This window comes from Tenrec ecaudatus, chromosome 8 (assembly GCF_050624435.1).
Source record: "Tenrec ecaudatus isolate mTenEca1 chromosome 8, mTenEca1.hap1, whole genome shotgun sequence".
In the NCBI taxonomy this organism is placed as follows: Eukaryota; Metazoa; Chordata; class Mammalia; order Afrosoricida; family Tenrecidae; genus Tenrec; species Tenrec ecaudatus.
This window is the reverse complement of record NC_134537.1, coordinates 80,714,266-80,727,516: the sequence shown is the minus strand read 5'-3', so window position 1 is coordinate 80,727,516 and position 13,251 is coordinate 80,714,266. Positions and strand designations below refer to the sequence as shown.

Here is a 13,251-nt window from a genome sequence, read left to right as displayed (position 1 = left end):
AAAGGTGGGGTGCTGTTGCTAGAGTAAATGTAGGGTACTGCCGCTAGAGTAAAGGTGGGGTGCTGTTGCTAGAGTAAAGGTAGGGTACTGTCGCTAGAGTAAAGGTAGGATACTGTCGCTAGGATAAGGGTAGGGTACTGTCGCTAGAGTAAAGGTGGGGTACTGTCGCTAGAGTAAAGGTGGGGTACTGTCGCTAAGGTAAGGGTTGGGTACTGTCGCTAGAGTAAAGGTGGGGTGCTGTCGCTAAAGGTGGGGTACTGTTACTAGAGTAAAGGTGGGGTGCTGTCACTAGAGTAAAGGTAGGATACTGTCGCTAGAGTAAAGGTGGGGTGCTGTCGCTAGAGTAAAGGTAGGGTGCTGTCGCTAGAGTGAAGGTAGGGTACTGTCGCTAGAGTAAAGGTGGGGTACTATCACTAGGTTAAGGATAGGGTGCTGTCGGTAGAGTAAAGGTAGGTTACTGTTGTGAGCACGTAGGAGATGGAGTCACTTGTGTATTAAAGAATCAAAGGGCTCGTAAAGGTGGTGACATTTGATCTGCATCCCGAGAGATGGGTAGGAAACCATGAAACAATGTCCAGAGAATATGAGTTTCCAAAGAGCGTGCATGCAAGGAAGTGGAACATTCGAGAAATAGGTAAAGTTCTCTGTGACTCAGACAAACAATACAAAGATGAGAAGGAACGGCACGTAAGTCCTTGGGGAGAGGATGGGGCTGTGGAGGTCGAGGGGAGCCCGGCCGAGAAGGGACTCTCAGGCTCTTCTAAGGCACCATCCGGTGATTTGCCTCTCCTTGGCTTAAGGCGTCTTATTACTAACAAGGAGCTCTGGTGGCACCAACAGTTAAATGCTGGACTGCTAAATGAAAGGTGGGTGGTTTGAATCCCAGCTGCTCGGTGGGAGAAAGATGAAGTTGTCAGCTTCCATAAAGAGCTGTAGCTTTGGAAACCCGAGGGAGCAATTCCACAGTGCGGTGTAGGGTTGGTCGCTATGAGTGGGAATTGGCTTGATGGCGATGAGTCAGGCTTTGGGTTATGGCTAACAAACCTTCTCGGATTCTATGGGGAATTACCAGACCAAGCTCCATCTCTGAAGATCAACAAGCCTGCAAGTTCCAGGAAGGAGGTGTCCTGTTTTATGGAACCTTCAGCTGCCGCTGAGCACATAGCAGGGACAGGGGAAGGGGCGTGGAAGGAAAGCACAATTAAAATTGACAGCTGCAAAACTGCATGTATTGAGACACTAGCTAAAAAAAAAAAAAAAAACCGGAAGCAAATCACCCCAAATCCCCTGCATCACATCCGGTCTGCTGGGGGTCTGAATCAAGGAGCTCCCTGGTATTGTGAAGATGCAAATGGGAAAATAGAGTGAAGAAAGCCGACCGATAATGATTTCTCTTGTTCCTATGACTTCTTTCTTCCATTTGTTCTGTCTCCCTCCTGCTCCAGCCTTCCTGCAGAGGGCCCGGGCGCAGGGACAGCTGGGCTGGGAGGCATGGCTGACTGAGTGCCGAGGGCATCGCGTTACCCCAAAGCTAGGGTGGACCTCCTTTGAGGGGCTACCTTGGCAAGACATGCCCAGAGTGTCCCAGCTTGTAGCTCCATCTTGTGTGGGATTTCATCTCTGCTTAGGCCTGGGTTTTTGTTTTGTTTGCTCCCCTCTCAGATAAAAGTGGAATGTCTGCCATCTTGTGGTAAAGGACTGGTACTGACTGGGCCTTTGCTTCTCAACCTGCCTTCTGACTGCTCCTCAGAACTTGGCACTCCCTCTGCGGCTGTGGCGATCTAGGCAGTGGCAAGGGATGGGAGCTTGTGTTTAGGTGAGAGCTTGTGCCAGGCAGATGGATGAACGGATGGATGATGGATGGGGTGACCTGTGCGGGATCTTCCAGGAGGATAAGGAACAGTCTCCTGTCTATGCCCCGGGTGCCCCCTTTGCCTGCACACCAATTGAGGAAGAGCTTCTCCTGGACAGTGGTGAACTCCTGGGCCCTGAAAGGCCATTCTCATGCATACAGGAAGCGCAGTTTGTTAAGGAGGGAAGCCAGGCAGGCAGTGTGCCAGGAGGCTTCTATGTTGCTGCTCCCCAGAGAACAGAGACCCAGGGCAGCCCTAGGAACTTTGGTCCAGAGGTGAGAGAGAAAGTGCTCAGGGAACAGAGTGGGCACTCCCATTCGCTGGCCAAAGCAGGGAAAGTCTGAGGTCAGAATACCCACGTGTCACGAGACAGTAGGTGTGTGTCAGGGTAGGGCATCTTGGGTACCACCTGGAGGCAACCACTCTCAGTGGTGGTATTTGGTTCACTGTGAGGGGTGAGTGCTCAGAGGGTGATCACACACGACACCATTCTGGGCTGTAAATCCATCCATCGAGGGTGTAAATGCCGCTCACAGTGTGAATCTGGAAGCCTCAGGCTCAAACTGTGTACTTGCTTTTTCAGTTTAGCATCAAGAGATGAGAGATTACTTTAAATAGCTCTCTGGCCAGTAAGCACTGGAGTGGTGGTTGTCTTTCTAGAGGCTCTATAGTGTTGCCTGAAAGGATTCACACACCCCATAAACCTTGACCTTGAACTTTCATCATAACATTCCATTGCCACAGCCACTAACACCTCAAAGAACTCCAACAGGGTCTGCCTCATCGGCAAGTGTGGCTGCTTGACCAGCACACACCGTGACACGAGGGCATGAGGCCATTTTCCATGGGCAGCGAAGAAGGAGGCCACTGCCTACTTTACATCTGACCATGTGAACTCGCCAGTTCTAGACGCTCATCTCTTGGGTTCTGGTTCCTGAAAACAATTTTGGTAGCAAGTGATGTTAGTCAGGATTGAGTCAGGAAAAGAGAAGTATTGTACGTGTTTCAAGCAGGATGGATCAAACAGAGGAAACTTAGGGTTTACAGAACCATTAGAAAGGCCGTTGGAGTGCCAGTCAGAGAGAATCACCGCTAGCCTCAGAAGTTGCCAGAAACCATGGCCGACAGTGTCCACTGCCTCCAGCCCAGAATGAGTGATGCTTAGGTCGGAGGATGACAAAGCCTCGGGGTGTAAACTGCAGACACTGTGCCCCTCTCTCCACTCCAGCTGAAGCGTAGGTGTCTCCTTTTATTGAAATCCAAACACTACCAACAAAACATTGCCATCACATCGATTCTGACTGACAGCACCCTCACGGACAGCGTGACACGGACAGCGTGGACCTGCTCTGCAGGGTTTTCAAGACAGTCCCTTCTGGGAGCAGACTCCCCCAGCTTCCTCCTCAGAGTGGCTGATAGGGTCCAACCCCAGCTGAGTGCTTATCCACTGGGTCACCAGGGCTCCTCGCCTGGTCTCATGTAAGCGCTCTCTCTCTCTGATGGAACTCCCAACTGGGAAGTGTAGTTTCTAAGCTCAGGGCATATGCAATACAAGGGCAGCTGAGATGGTGAGGGATGCTGAAACCCAATATCCAAATCCCTCACTACCCAATCACTGACTCGCTCATTCGCTGCATCGACTAGCGTCCGATTCACACAATCCTACAGGACAGGGTCGATCTGCCCGTGACTTTCCGAGAGTGCAACCTTTTACGGGAATAGGAAGGTTCCTCTTTTTCTCACAGAGCAGCTGGTGGTTTTGAACTGCTGACCTTGAGTTCTGCCATTATGTATAAACGTAGTACTTCTTTCATATGCTTGTTGCAGGAATAAAATGAACACTTGTGGAGTCTTAGCAAGAGTGTGCCTATGAGCAGGCCTTAATAATTGGTAGTTTACAAGAAAAAAATCAAAAGCGAAGTTCAAACGGCTCCGCATGCTCATTTTGAACCTTGTGACGACAGGCTACATCTGAGCCATTTCATCACCCACCTGCCCTCTTTGACCTGAAGCCTGTTCCTTGCCATCCAGGCATGCCTCAATCTGCCTCATTCTAGCTCTCAGGAATGAATGGTGGTGGTTCAAGGGGGAGACGAAGAGAAATTTCTAAATAAAAGCAAAAGAAATGGAAAATGGCTGAGTAATAACCTTAGAAGCCCCAGATGTGGCCGATTTGAGGACTTCCTAGCAGTCAGAGTCTGGTCAGCTTCCGTATGAAAACCCAGACCCCAGGCTTCCTGTCCCACACCTCTGGACCAAACAGGGTGAAGGGGGACGGCAGACAGTGTAAGACATGAAATGACAGCAATACTATTGATCATGGACTCACAAGGGTGAGAGGGTGGCGAGGAGGGGGAAAGAGCTGATACCAAGGACTCAAGCAGAAAGAAAATATTTTGAAAATGTTGATGGCAACCTATGTACAAGTGTGTTTAATACAATTGAATGATGGGTTGTTACAAGATTTGTAAGAGCCCCCCAATAAAATGAGTTATATAAAAAAAAGAATCCATGAAACACATAGACTCTCTGACACCTTGTGCTCTAAGCAGCCTGTCAGAATTAGGACACAGCCGGGATCCGAAAGGGAAAGGCAACAAGCTCAAATCCATAGGGGAAACGATTTCTATTTCTTAGCCCGTCTCCTGCCCCACATAGCCTGCTCATGTGTTCATGTGTCTGTTTCTTTCCCTGGCAGCAGATGCCAGCACACCATCAGGACGTAAACTAGGTCAGAGAGGGGGGTGATGAGCTGACACAGCCCCTCAGGCCATGTCCTCCCCTGACCTGACTCCCAGGACCTAAGTGGGCAGCACAGTCCCTATATGACCCCTGCTCTCCTGGGGGTCCTGGTCTGCTCCCATGTTGGTAGGGGGAATGCTCCGTCCAGCTGCAGGAGCGCTGGCCTCAGAGTGCACAAGGTGTCTTCCTGAGCCAGCAGACAGAGTGCCTCTGAGCTGTCTGGGCTCAGCCCTCCTTGCCTGCCCCTGCCCTGTGGTACCCCCCACTCTTTCCACTGCAGAGCTGCCCCTGCCCTGTGGCACCGCCCACTCTGCTCCACTGCAGAGCTTCCCCTGCCCTGTGGCTCCTCCCACTCCGCTCCCCTGCAGAGCTGCCCCTGCCCTGTGGCACCGCCCACTCTCCTCTACTGCAGAGCTGCCCCTGCCCTGTGGCTCCTCCCACTCTCTCCACTGCAGAGCTGCTGGGCTCTCTTCAGAGGATGCTTTCTCTCCTCAGGCAGCCAGCAGCCACACTGACTGCTGCTTCCCTGGGGACCAGTGTGCTGCTTCCAACAGACCAGCAGGGTCCAGCAGGGCTCTCAGCCCTCCAGGAAGGCGGCGACGTCTGTGTCATGGCTGGGCCTGTATCAGGAAGTCAGAATTCCCACTGTCAAGTGCCAGCACACTGAGGCACGGGGACATAAGCCGCTTGCCAGAGTCACAGCGGAGAAGGGCAAGGATCTGCTCTTGGTCTGCCTCCTGAGCTCCCTGTGCCTGCTTCACTGAGCCCCGCTCCCGCGCCCCAGGACCCCCACAGTGCCAGCGCCCTGTTCCGTGGCCAGGCCCTAATGGCTCCTCTCTCTGCGCAGGTGCTCTCCCAGAGCGGCTATGGGCCCATCACCACGGAAATCCGAGAGAAGCAGCCCTTCTACTACGCGGAAGACTACCACCAGCAGTACCTGAGCAAGAACCCGGATGGCTACTGTGGGCTCGGGGGCACGGGCGTCTCCTGCCCAATTGGGGTGCGAAAATAAGCCCTGCTGTCACAAGGCCTTGAGATTCAGCCAAAAATGCACCCTCCAAATTGGCCAAGTCTCTGTGATTCATGGCTGTGGCATTTTGAACGTACAAAGTGCAAAGCATCTTTTTCAAAATCTGGTTTAATTGACGTATAATTTACACGAGGTGCAATGGCAGGCTGATGAAATGTCAATCTTCTAATAAAGTTTTATTGGTGTAGACCTATGATGATTTTTTTTCCTGCTTTGAGCTCACAATGTAGCTAATGACTATGTTATGATCACCTTCTCAGTCCCTGGGTGTCTTCCACAGAAGTTAAGGAATGAAACGGGGCAAGTGTTGGGCCGATGGGGTGATGGTGAGAATTCTGTACTATGCCCCGCCCCAAGTGCACGTGTGTGCTCCTGTGCCTTAAAACCTGTAGACGCTGATGACCTCAGTGTATCACTCACCGTGGTGGTTCACATTCGCCCAGCGGTGCCGTGGACCGAAGGCTTGGCAGTGGGATTCCATGAACATCGCAGCCCCTAAGTCCTGGGAGCCGCTCTCCTCTGGAGCACTGGGCTCACTCTACAGAGGCCTCTCAAGCGCCCAGGCTTGCTTTGTTGGGGTGGTTACTTGGTGGGCAGGGGAAACCGTATTAGCTTGATGTATCCGAGTGCCTCTCTTACAGCTACGAGAAATACCTGTTCTAATAAAATTCTGCAGCTAGTAATACAAACTGCCTGGTATGTTGTTTTTTTTCTCCTGCTTGTTTCTATGGGATGTTTCTAATAGATTTTAAGAACGTTAGAAAAATGAGAGCTAGGCCTCAAAGTCATGTTTCCCTCAACTGGGAAATAATTATGATTGTGATTTGGGGAGTCATGCATACCTCCAGCTCCTTGCAACTTAAATAATAATCCATGCTTTTGCACACTCATCTCATCTGTGGCGATGTCTTATGAGAATTAAGGAGTTTGGTGGCACTGTGAGGCAAGCATTGGACAATTGACTCCTAGGCCAGTGTTCAAACCCACCAGCTTACTCCATGGGAGAAAGTTGAGGCTATCTGCCCCATGAATATTTACAACACCTGACACCTTTTATAAGGTCACTGTGTCAGCATCAACGCCCTGGCAGTGGGTTTCAGTTTTCTATCACAAAAGGAGCCCTAGAGATTCACTGGTTAAACATTTGACTGCGAACCAGAAAGTCTGTGGTTTGAACCCAGCAGCCACCCTGTGGCAGCAAGACGTGGCAGCCTGCTTCTGTACTGATTCATAGCTTTGGAAAGCAGACAGGACCATTCCAGCCTGTGTGGAAGGGTCTGTCTGAGCCTTGTCTCCAACACACAGCCTTCCTCTAGTTCTTGAACGCTGCCAGCCTCCTTCCCCCCATTATCATGACCTCAATTATCTTACAAACCTGGCTAGACCAGAACATGTATACTGGTACAGCAAAGAGCTCAAAACACAGAGAATCCACAACACTTAACCCCTCAGGACCAATAAGGGAAGCAGAGATACTAGGAGGGTAAGGGAAGGGAGCTGGGGGAAGTAAAGGAGAACCGATCACAATAATCGACGTATGGCCCCTTTCCCAGGGGGATGGAGAGCAGAAAAGTGGGTGAAAAGAGACAGCGGTCAGTGTAAGAGATGAAAAAAAAAGGAATTTATAAATTATCAAGGGGACATGGGAGGGGGTGGATGAGGAGCTGATACCAAGGGTTCAAGTAGAAAGAAAATATTTTGAAAAAGATGACAACATATGTACAGATGTGTTCGACACGATATATGTATGGATTGTGATAAGAGCTGTAAGAGCCCCTATAAAATAAAAGATTAAAAAAAAATTTTTTTTAAAAGAACATTCTCTCAACGGGAGTAGGTTTAGTTCACATAATAGAAGGCAAATACCCTAGTTTGAGTGTGACACAATGCGTGGAGGCTGGGCCAGCCTCACACTGTATTGTCCAGCAGTTCGCAGACACTTCCATGCATAAGCCTGGGGGCTTCCCTCTGCCTAGACTGCTGGTCCTCCCATGCCACTCCTCTCCCCTGCACCCAGTCACCTGCCTTCTTGCAGGCTGAGGCTAGATTCCTCTCCTCTCATTCCCAGGTCACCCAAATTCATGGAATATGGTGTATTAAATTATCTTTAACATCATTCGTTTCTTTTTGAACCATGAACCTTCAGGTAGAAAGGACCATACTTTGTTCAGCATTGAATCAAACCCTCCAGGAGGCTAGGCATATTCCATTGGAAGTAGTCCTTACGTGGTAACTGATTCATGATGGAATAAAACGTTAATGAAAGCCACCATGCAGATGATCTGTGATTAGAGCCGTTAGGCATGCCTTCTTTAGAAAAGTTGCTTTTCACATAACCATCCTTTATTTGGAAAAATTAGTGAGGGAACTGAGATCGTGGCCTTAGATATGTACATTAGCTCGTCTCAACAGCGCCAAGAGTGGTCGTAGTATCCTCTTCACAGGTGACAGTATTGAGGCTCCAGTGTAAGTACTTTCCTGAGCTCCTACATAGGGACCAAGTGGTGAGTCCAGATGTGAGCTCTCCTGGGCATGGGTTCATCTGTGCTCTGTTTGCAGCAGCAGCTCAGGTCCTTCTCATTACCTAAGGCTATTCCTGTACAACGCCTTCAAGCTGCTTTGTCCTAACATATCAGTGAATCTGAGATGTCCTGACTTGCAGATGTAAGTCCACCACTGGATGTAGCATCCTACCCCGCCACCTCCTCTCACGCCCCATTTCTATATTGACCTCTAGATGGTTCACTCAAATCATCCAGGTCCTCGGCTCAGGGTGCCACCTGGAAGAAGTAACTTTCTTTCACATTGTAAGACCAGCATTCTTGCTCTACTGTTCTGACTTTGTCATAATGTAGCACAAAGAAGTATTGATTATCTAGCTAGCTGATATACCACCAGCTTATCAGTTGCATCGATGACGTCAAGCTAATGGAATTTGGTGAACAGGAAGGAACAGGAAAGCTAGATGATGAGAGATTTACCTTCACCAAGTCTGGGAGGCTAACAGATTAGAGGCATTTCTAGTGGCCTGGTGACCTGAAACATGAGGACCAGCTGCTGCGTCTTTGTACTACCCATCACACAGACGCATCATGCTTAGTGACTCTTTGGACTTGGAAAAGACAACTGACCACATTTGGGTGGGCTGATCTGAGCCATGCACTGGAGAACTTGACCGGTTTCAGCTGGATCTAGAAGAAGACTTCAGTAGGTCCAGGTGGAAGCAACCCAGCCACACACTTGTGTAGTAAACAAATAAATGAAATGTATAGAAATTCTGGTAATTCCTAATAGAAAAATCACAGTGAAGATTCTCTGGTTTGGGTAATAATGCTCTGTCATCTCCCTTTTAAAAATAACTCCTGGCTTGCTTTTAGGTTCAAGTAAAAAAAACTAGGATACTCAAAATGCTCATCATGACTGGAATTTTATCCTAGCCTCTAAGCCATAAGATTGTGCATAGCATCAGTTTAATGTTTAGTGAGAATTTTCTATGAGATTGAAGTCAAGTATCTAGACGGTCTGAATAAATTGCAATAGCAGGTGACTAGAATTCACACGATACCTACACCTTTTTTCACCACCTTTCCTTCAGCATACACCTTTGACATAATGGAGACTCTCGTGTGCCTAGTTCAAGAAGAAAATGATGGACCTCTGCATCCTAGTCTGGTTGCACTTATAGCTACATACGGTTTCACTGGTTTGACCCTCTCTAGTGAACCTAGCCTAAGACAAGTTCCAAGTCCAGGTAAGTTCCCAGTCTGTGGGTCAGATGTTAGGCTGACGGTTTCTGACTCTGGTAGCCAATTAGCCCAAGATTGACAGGAAAATGACAGGTTTTTCGTTACAATGGCAAATTATTCCAAAGGCTTGTGGCTGCTGAAACTCCTAAAATCGGCAAGCAGTATGGCATGCTATTGATTCGAGTCCAAAGATCTGGAGATTGATGAGTTGGATACAGCATCCAGACCCAGCAAAAACAAACTAGTTGTTCTTTAGTGTCTACTTATATTGGAAGCAGACAACTCCCTCAAGGAGATTTCATCATGGGGGATTTCCAATTGCCAAACCACTGAGAATCCTGATCCGATCAAGTTGACACACTGTTCTCAGATGTATATTCACTCTAAGTCGACTGCAGCCAGAAGCAGCACTTAGTTTGCTTTGAATGAGATTCGTGAGAAAATTGTCCCAGGAGAGAGATTTGAGTATTATGTGTCTACTTTATATGAACGAAGAGATGTCCAGAGATAGGTACCTATAGACATTCTATTTCTATTATTTATGGGCAATGACTAATGACCAGGTAATGGGAAAAAAAAATCAAAAGATCAATTGCAAGGAGGCCTAAGAGACAGTGATATGGCTAGATGTTTTTAATTGTGTTAAAAGCACAAAATACTTGTTTTCCTACAAATTATTACCAAAGGCCATCATTTTGGAGTCCATAAGCAAATGGACTACCAGTTGTCTGGCCAGTTTGTCACACTGTGGTGGTTTGTGTCCATCACCTTGTCCATTATCGTTGCATTCATGTCAAAATGGATATTTCAAGATCTATGTTGAAATACAATGACATCACACTTAGTAGAGGATCAGCCCAAGAAAGAAGCCTCTCACCGTGATGGATCAGAACAGTGTCTGCAACCGCAGACTCCAACATAGCCATGGATGTGAGGACGATGTGGAACCAGACAAAGATTCCCTCTGTTGTCCATAGGTTACGATGACATGGAACCAGTCGATGTCACTTAACAGCAGTAACAAAATAATCTTTTTAAAAAAACAATGTGGCTCCCACAACCCCCAGCCTAAGCAGCTACCATGGCCCAGGTTCCCGGCACGGTGTTGTCCCAGGAGGGTTGGCATATTTAAAATGAAGGCATTGAAGCTTGTACAAGTTCTCCTGACAAAGTCAATATTAATGACATCATCCCAATTGCTCTTAGTACAGACCTGAGAACAATTGGCAAGACATTCCTTCCCGGTGACATCCATGGTGGAAAGGCAGAAAAGCTTGAAGGTACATGTGTTCTGCAGATTCAAAAAATCCGCAATGTCACTCCACCCAAGCATCACGAAGACTCTCAGGCTGCACCCAGAGTGCTGCGCTTGCAGATGACTGATGGTCATATAAGTTTCACAGCAGTGGAATTCAATTATATGTCAAAAATCAGCCTGAACAAACCACCTGGAAATAAAATTAAGCTCTCAGGCATTGTCAGCATACAGAACGTGTCCTGGTCCCGAATGACTCCAGCACCAGCCTTCTTGGGGGTGAAGTGCAGCACCTTGTTGAGAAGAGGGAGTTACAGAGAAGGTTGTCAAAACATAATAGAAGCAATCGTGGAAGTGAAGGTGGCCCACCTCCACCCGTGCCTTGTGGACAGAAGTGTGTCTCTCATGCAGAGAACTTGATCAAAGAAAGACACTGCAAGTTAGGATGCCTGCCAACCCTTCCAACGATAACGATGAATTCGAAAAGCAGAGGATGGCCGCGATTGCAGACGTGGCTAAGAGCAAGGAAACCAGGACATTTGGAGGAGGTGGTGGTGATGCCAGAAGTACTCCCAACATGAGCACCGGTGGCAACCGAAATCGGGAAGTTTCACAGAAGAAAAGTCAGCCAAGCCTGGGGGAGACCTGAAGGTGTCCACAGAGAACGGGTTGACGAGAAGGCTCTGAAGCTCATAACAAATGGACTTCAGTAAGGAAGCCCTGAGACGAGCGCTCATGGATAACGGCAACAACTTAGGGGCTGCAGTACATGTGCTTCTCAATAGCAACCAACAGAAACCTGTGGCGGGAGAGGAAAGGCAGGGGTGAGTAAGAGCTGAAGCTGGTGAAGACCTGGGGAACGCAAGGCCGTCGGCACCGAGCACACTATTTGATTTCTTCAAGTCGAAGATGGGAGCTTTGCACATGGAAGAACCTAAACCCCAACCCCAGCAGCTTCATCCGGGACAGCATCGATTTTTGAATATGGAGCAAAAGGGAGTGAGAGATTTTAATCCACCAAGACATCTTCCTGGAAATGATACCAGGCAGCTAAGAAATGCAAAGCCTCCTCGTTTTCAAAGAGATACCCAGAATCCAAAGTCCATTTTTGAAGGCAGTGGATTACCAAGAAACAGAGGCTCAGAAAAACCAACCTGTTCAGTAACTGAAGTGTGGACTGAAGAGCGAAGCAGGTGTGAAAGACTGCATTCTAGATACAATTGAACTAAGGACACTGCGTATCCTTCGTGTTGTTCCCAGCACAGTGATGGTGCTTTTAACAAAGAGAGAACTCTATGGGAAGCAGACCAGGAAAAGGTCCGTTTATCCCAAGGCAAAAGAAAACCCACTTCCTCAAGAATCCATAGATTATAATCATCAAAAACGAGGGAAAAGAGAAAACCAAATGGCAAATCCTAATCATTTTTATGACACAAAACCACGGACAGTAAGTAATGAAGCTTTCGGTGGTGTAAAAGTTGAAAGACAGTTTAATATAAATACCGACTAGCAGACTCCTGTTAGAACTAATGCTTTCATTGGTGTGCAAAATGGAGAGACAGAAATGCCCCTGAAGGGGAGGCGAGTCGGACCGATTAAGCCAGCAGGACCCGCCCCATCTGCCCCTTACGATGAGAAACTGTATTACAATAGTGGGTCCAAAAGGAGGTCCGGCCAATTAAACCCAAAACAGTTCTGGAATCTTCTTTTCCTGTGGAGTACACAAAAACGTGGAAACCTGGAGATGAATGTTTTGCACTTTATTGGGAGGACAAGTTTTGCCGAGCAGAAGTGGACGCTCTCTGCTCTTCAGGAATGACAGCAGTAGGTAAATTCATCCATCGTGCAAACTATGAAGAGGTGCTGCCTGTTCAGACCGAGGCATGGGAAGAAGGCCCCTAGGACCAAATGCTGGTGTTCCGCAGAGCAGGCGATGGCCAGCCAAAGCGATCCACGCGGCCGACCCAGCAGGTTTACCAACCGTCCCGGGTTGAGAAGGAGCACTGAAAAGAGCCTTCATGAAGGACGTAGCAGCTGACTGCAACCTCTGAGCCAGAGCCTGATGAAAACGCTCTTATCCCGTGGGATTAAGATGCAGCCCTGGTGGATGGTAGTATTTAACGTAAAGAAAACAAGAATTTGGAAAAAAATTAATTAATATATACGAAGCATAGGAGAATTTGTTGAGTTAAATATAGCAAATATCTTTTACAAGTGAAAGATTTTTTTCTCCTGCCACCAATAAAGCCAACGTGCTATTATACAAAAACAAACAAACAAACAAAACAATGCATCAGTGATGTAAAATACATCAGTATATGTTGAAGGAGCTGATGAAGGCAATGTGACAAAAATAGCGAGTTATTTTATGTCAGAGCATAACTTGCTCCATAGCGTTCTCACTGCTGGTTTTGCAGAATTGCCAACCCAATCTTTCTTCAGAGATGCTTCTGGTTGGGCTTTTACTACCAATCTTCTGATCAGCATTCACGTAGGGATGCAAAAGAGGCTTGAATGTAGACAGGGTAGAACATGGTGGCCAAGAACTAGAGGTAGGCCTTATTTTTTTCAGCAGGTTGGAAGTGAAACGATGTAATTGGATGGAGTCTCTGATGGAACTGGTCT

At 47.9% G+C, this 13,251-nt stretch overlaps 1 protein-coding gene and 1 pseudogene across 1 annotated transcript in view; both read left to right on the top strand.

The window, feature by feature from the left end:
• The window catches only part of MSRA (methionine sulfoxide reductase A), a 563,445-nt gene extending 557,633 nt beyond the window's left edge, over positions 1-5,812 (top strand). Inside the window, exon 6 of the mRNA XM_075556441.1 lies at positions 5,443-5,812. Within this exon, the coding sequence (XP_075412556.1) occupies positions 5,443-5,607 (165 nt within the window). The 3' untranslated portion in view covers positions 5,608-5,812. The remainder of the gene's footprint in view (positions 1-5,442) is intronic.
• A 4,640-nt stretch (positions 5,813-10,452) lies between these two features.
• LOC142455454 (tudor domain-containing protein 3 pseudogene) lies at positions 10,453-12,633 on the top strand (annotated as a pseudogene).
• Positions 12,634-13,251: the final 618 nt, after the last annotated feature.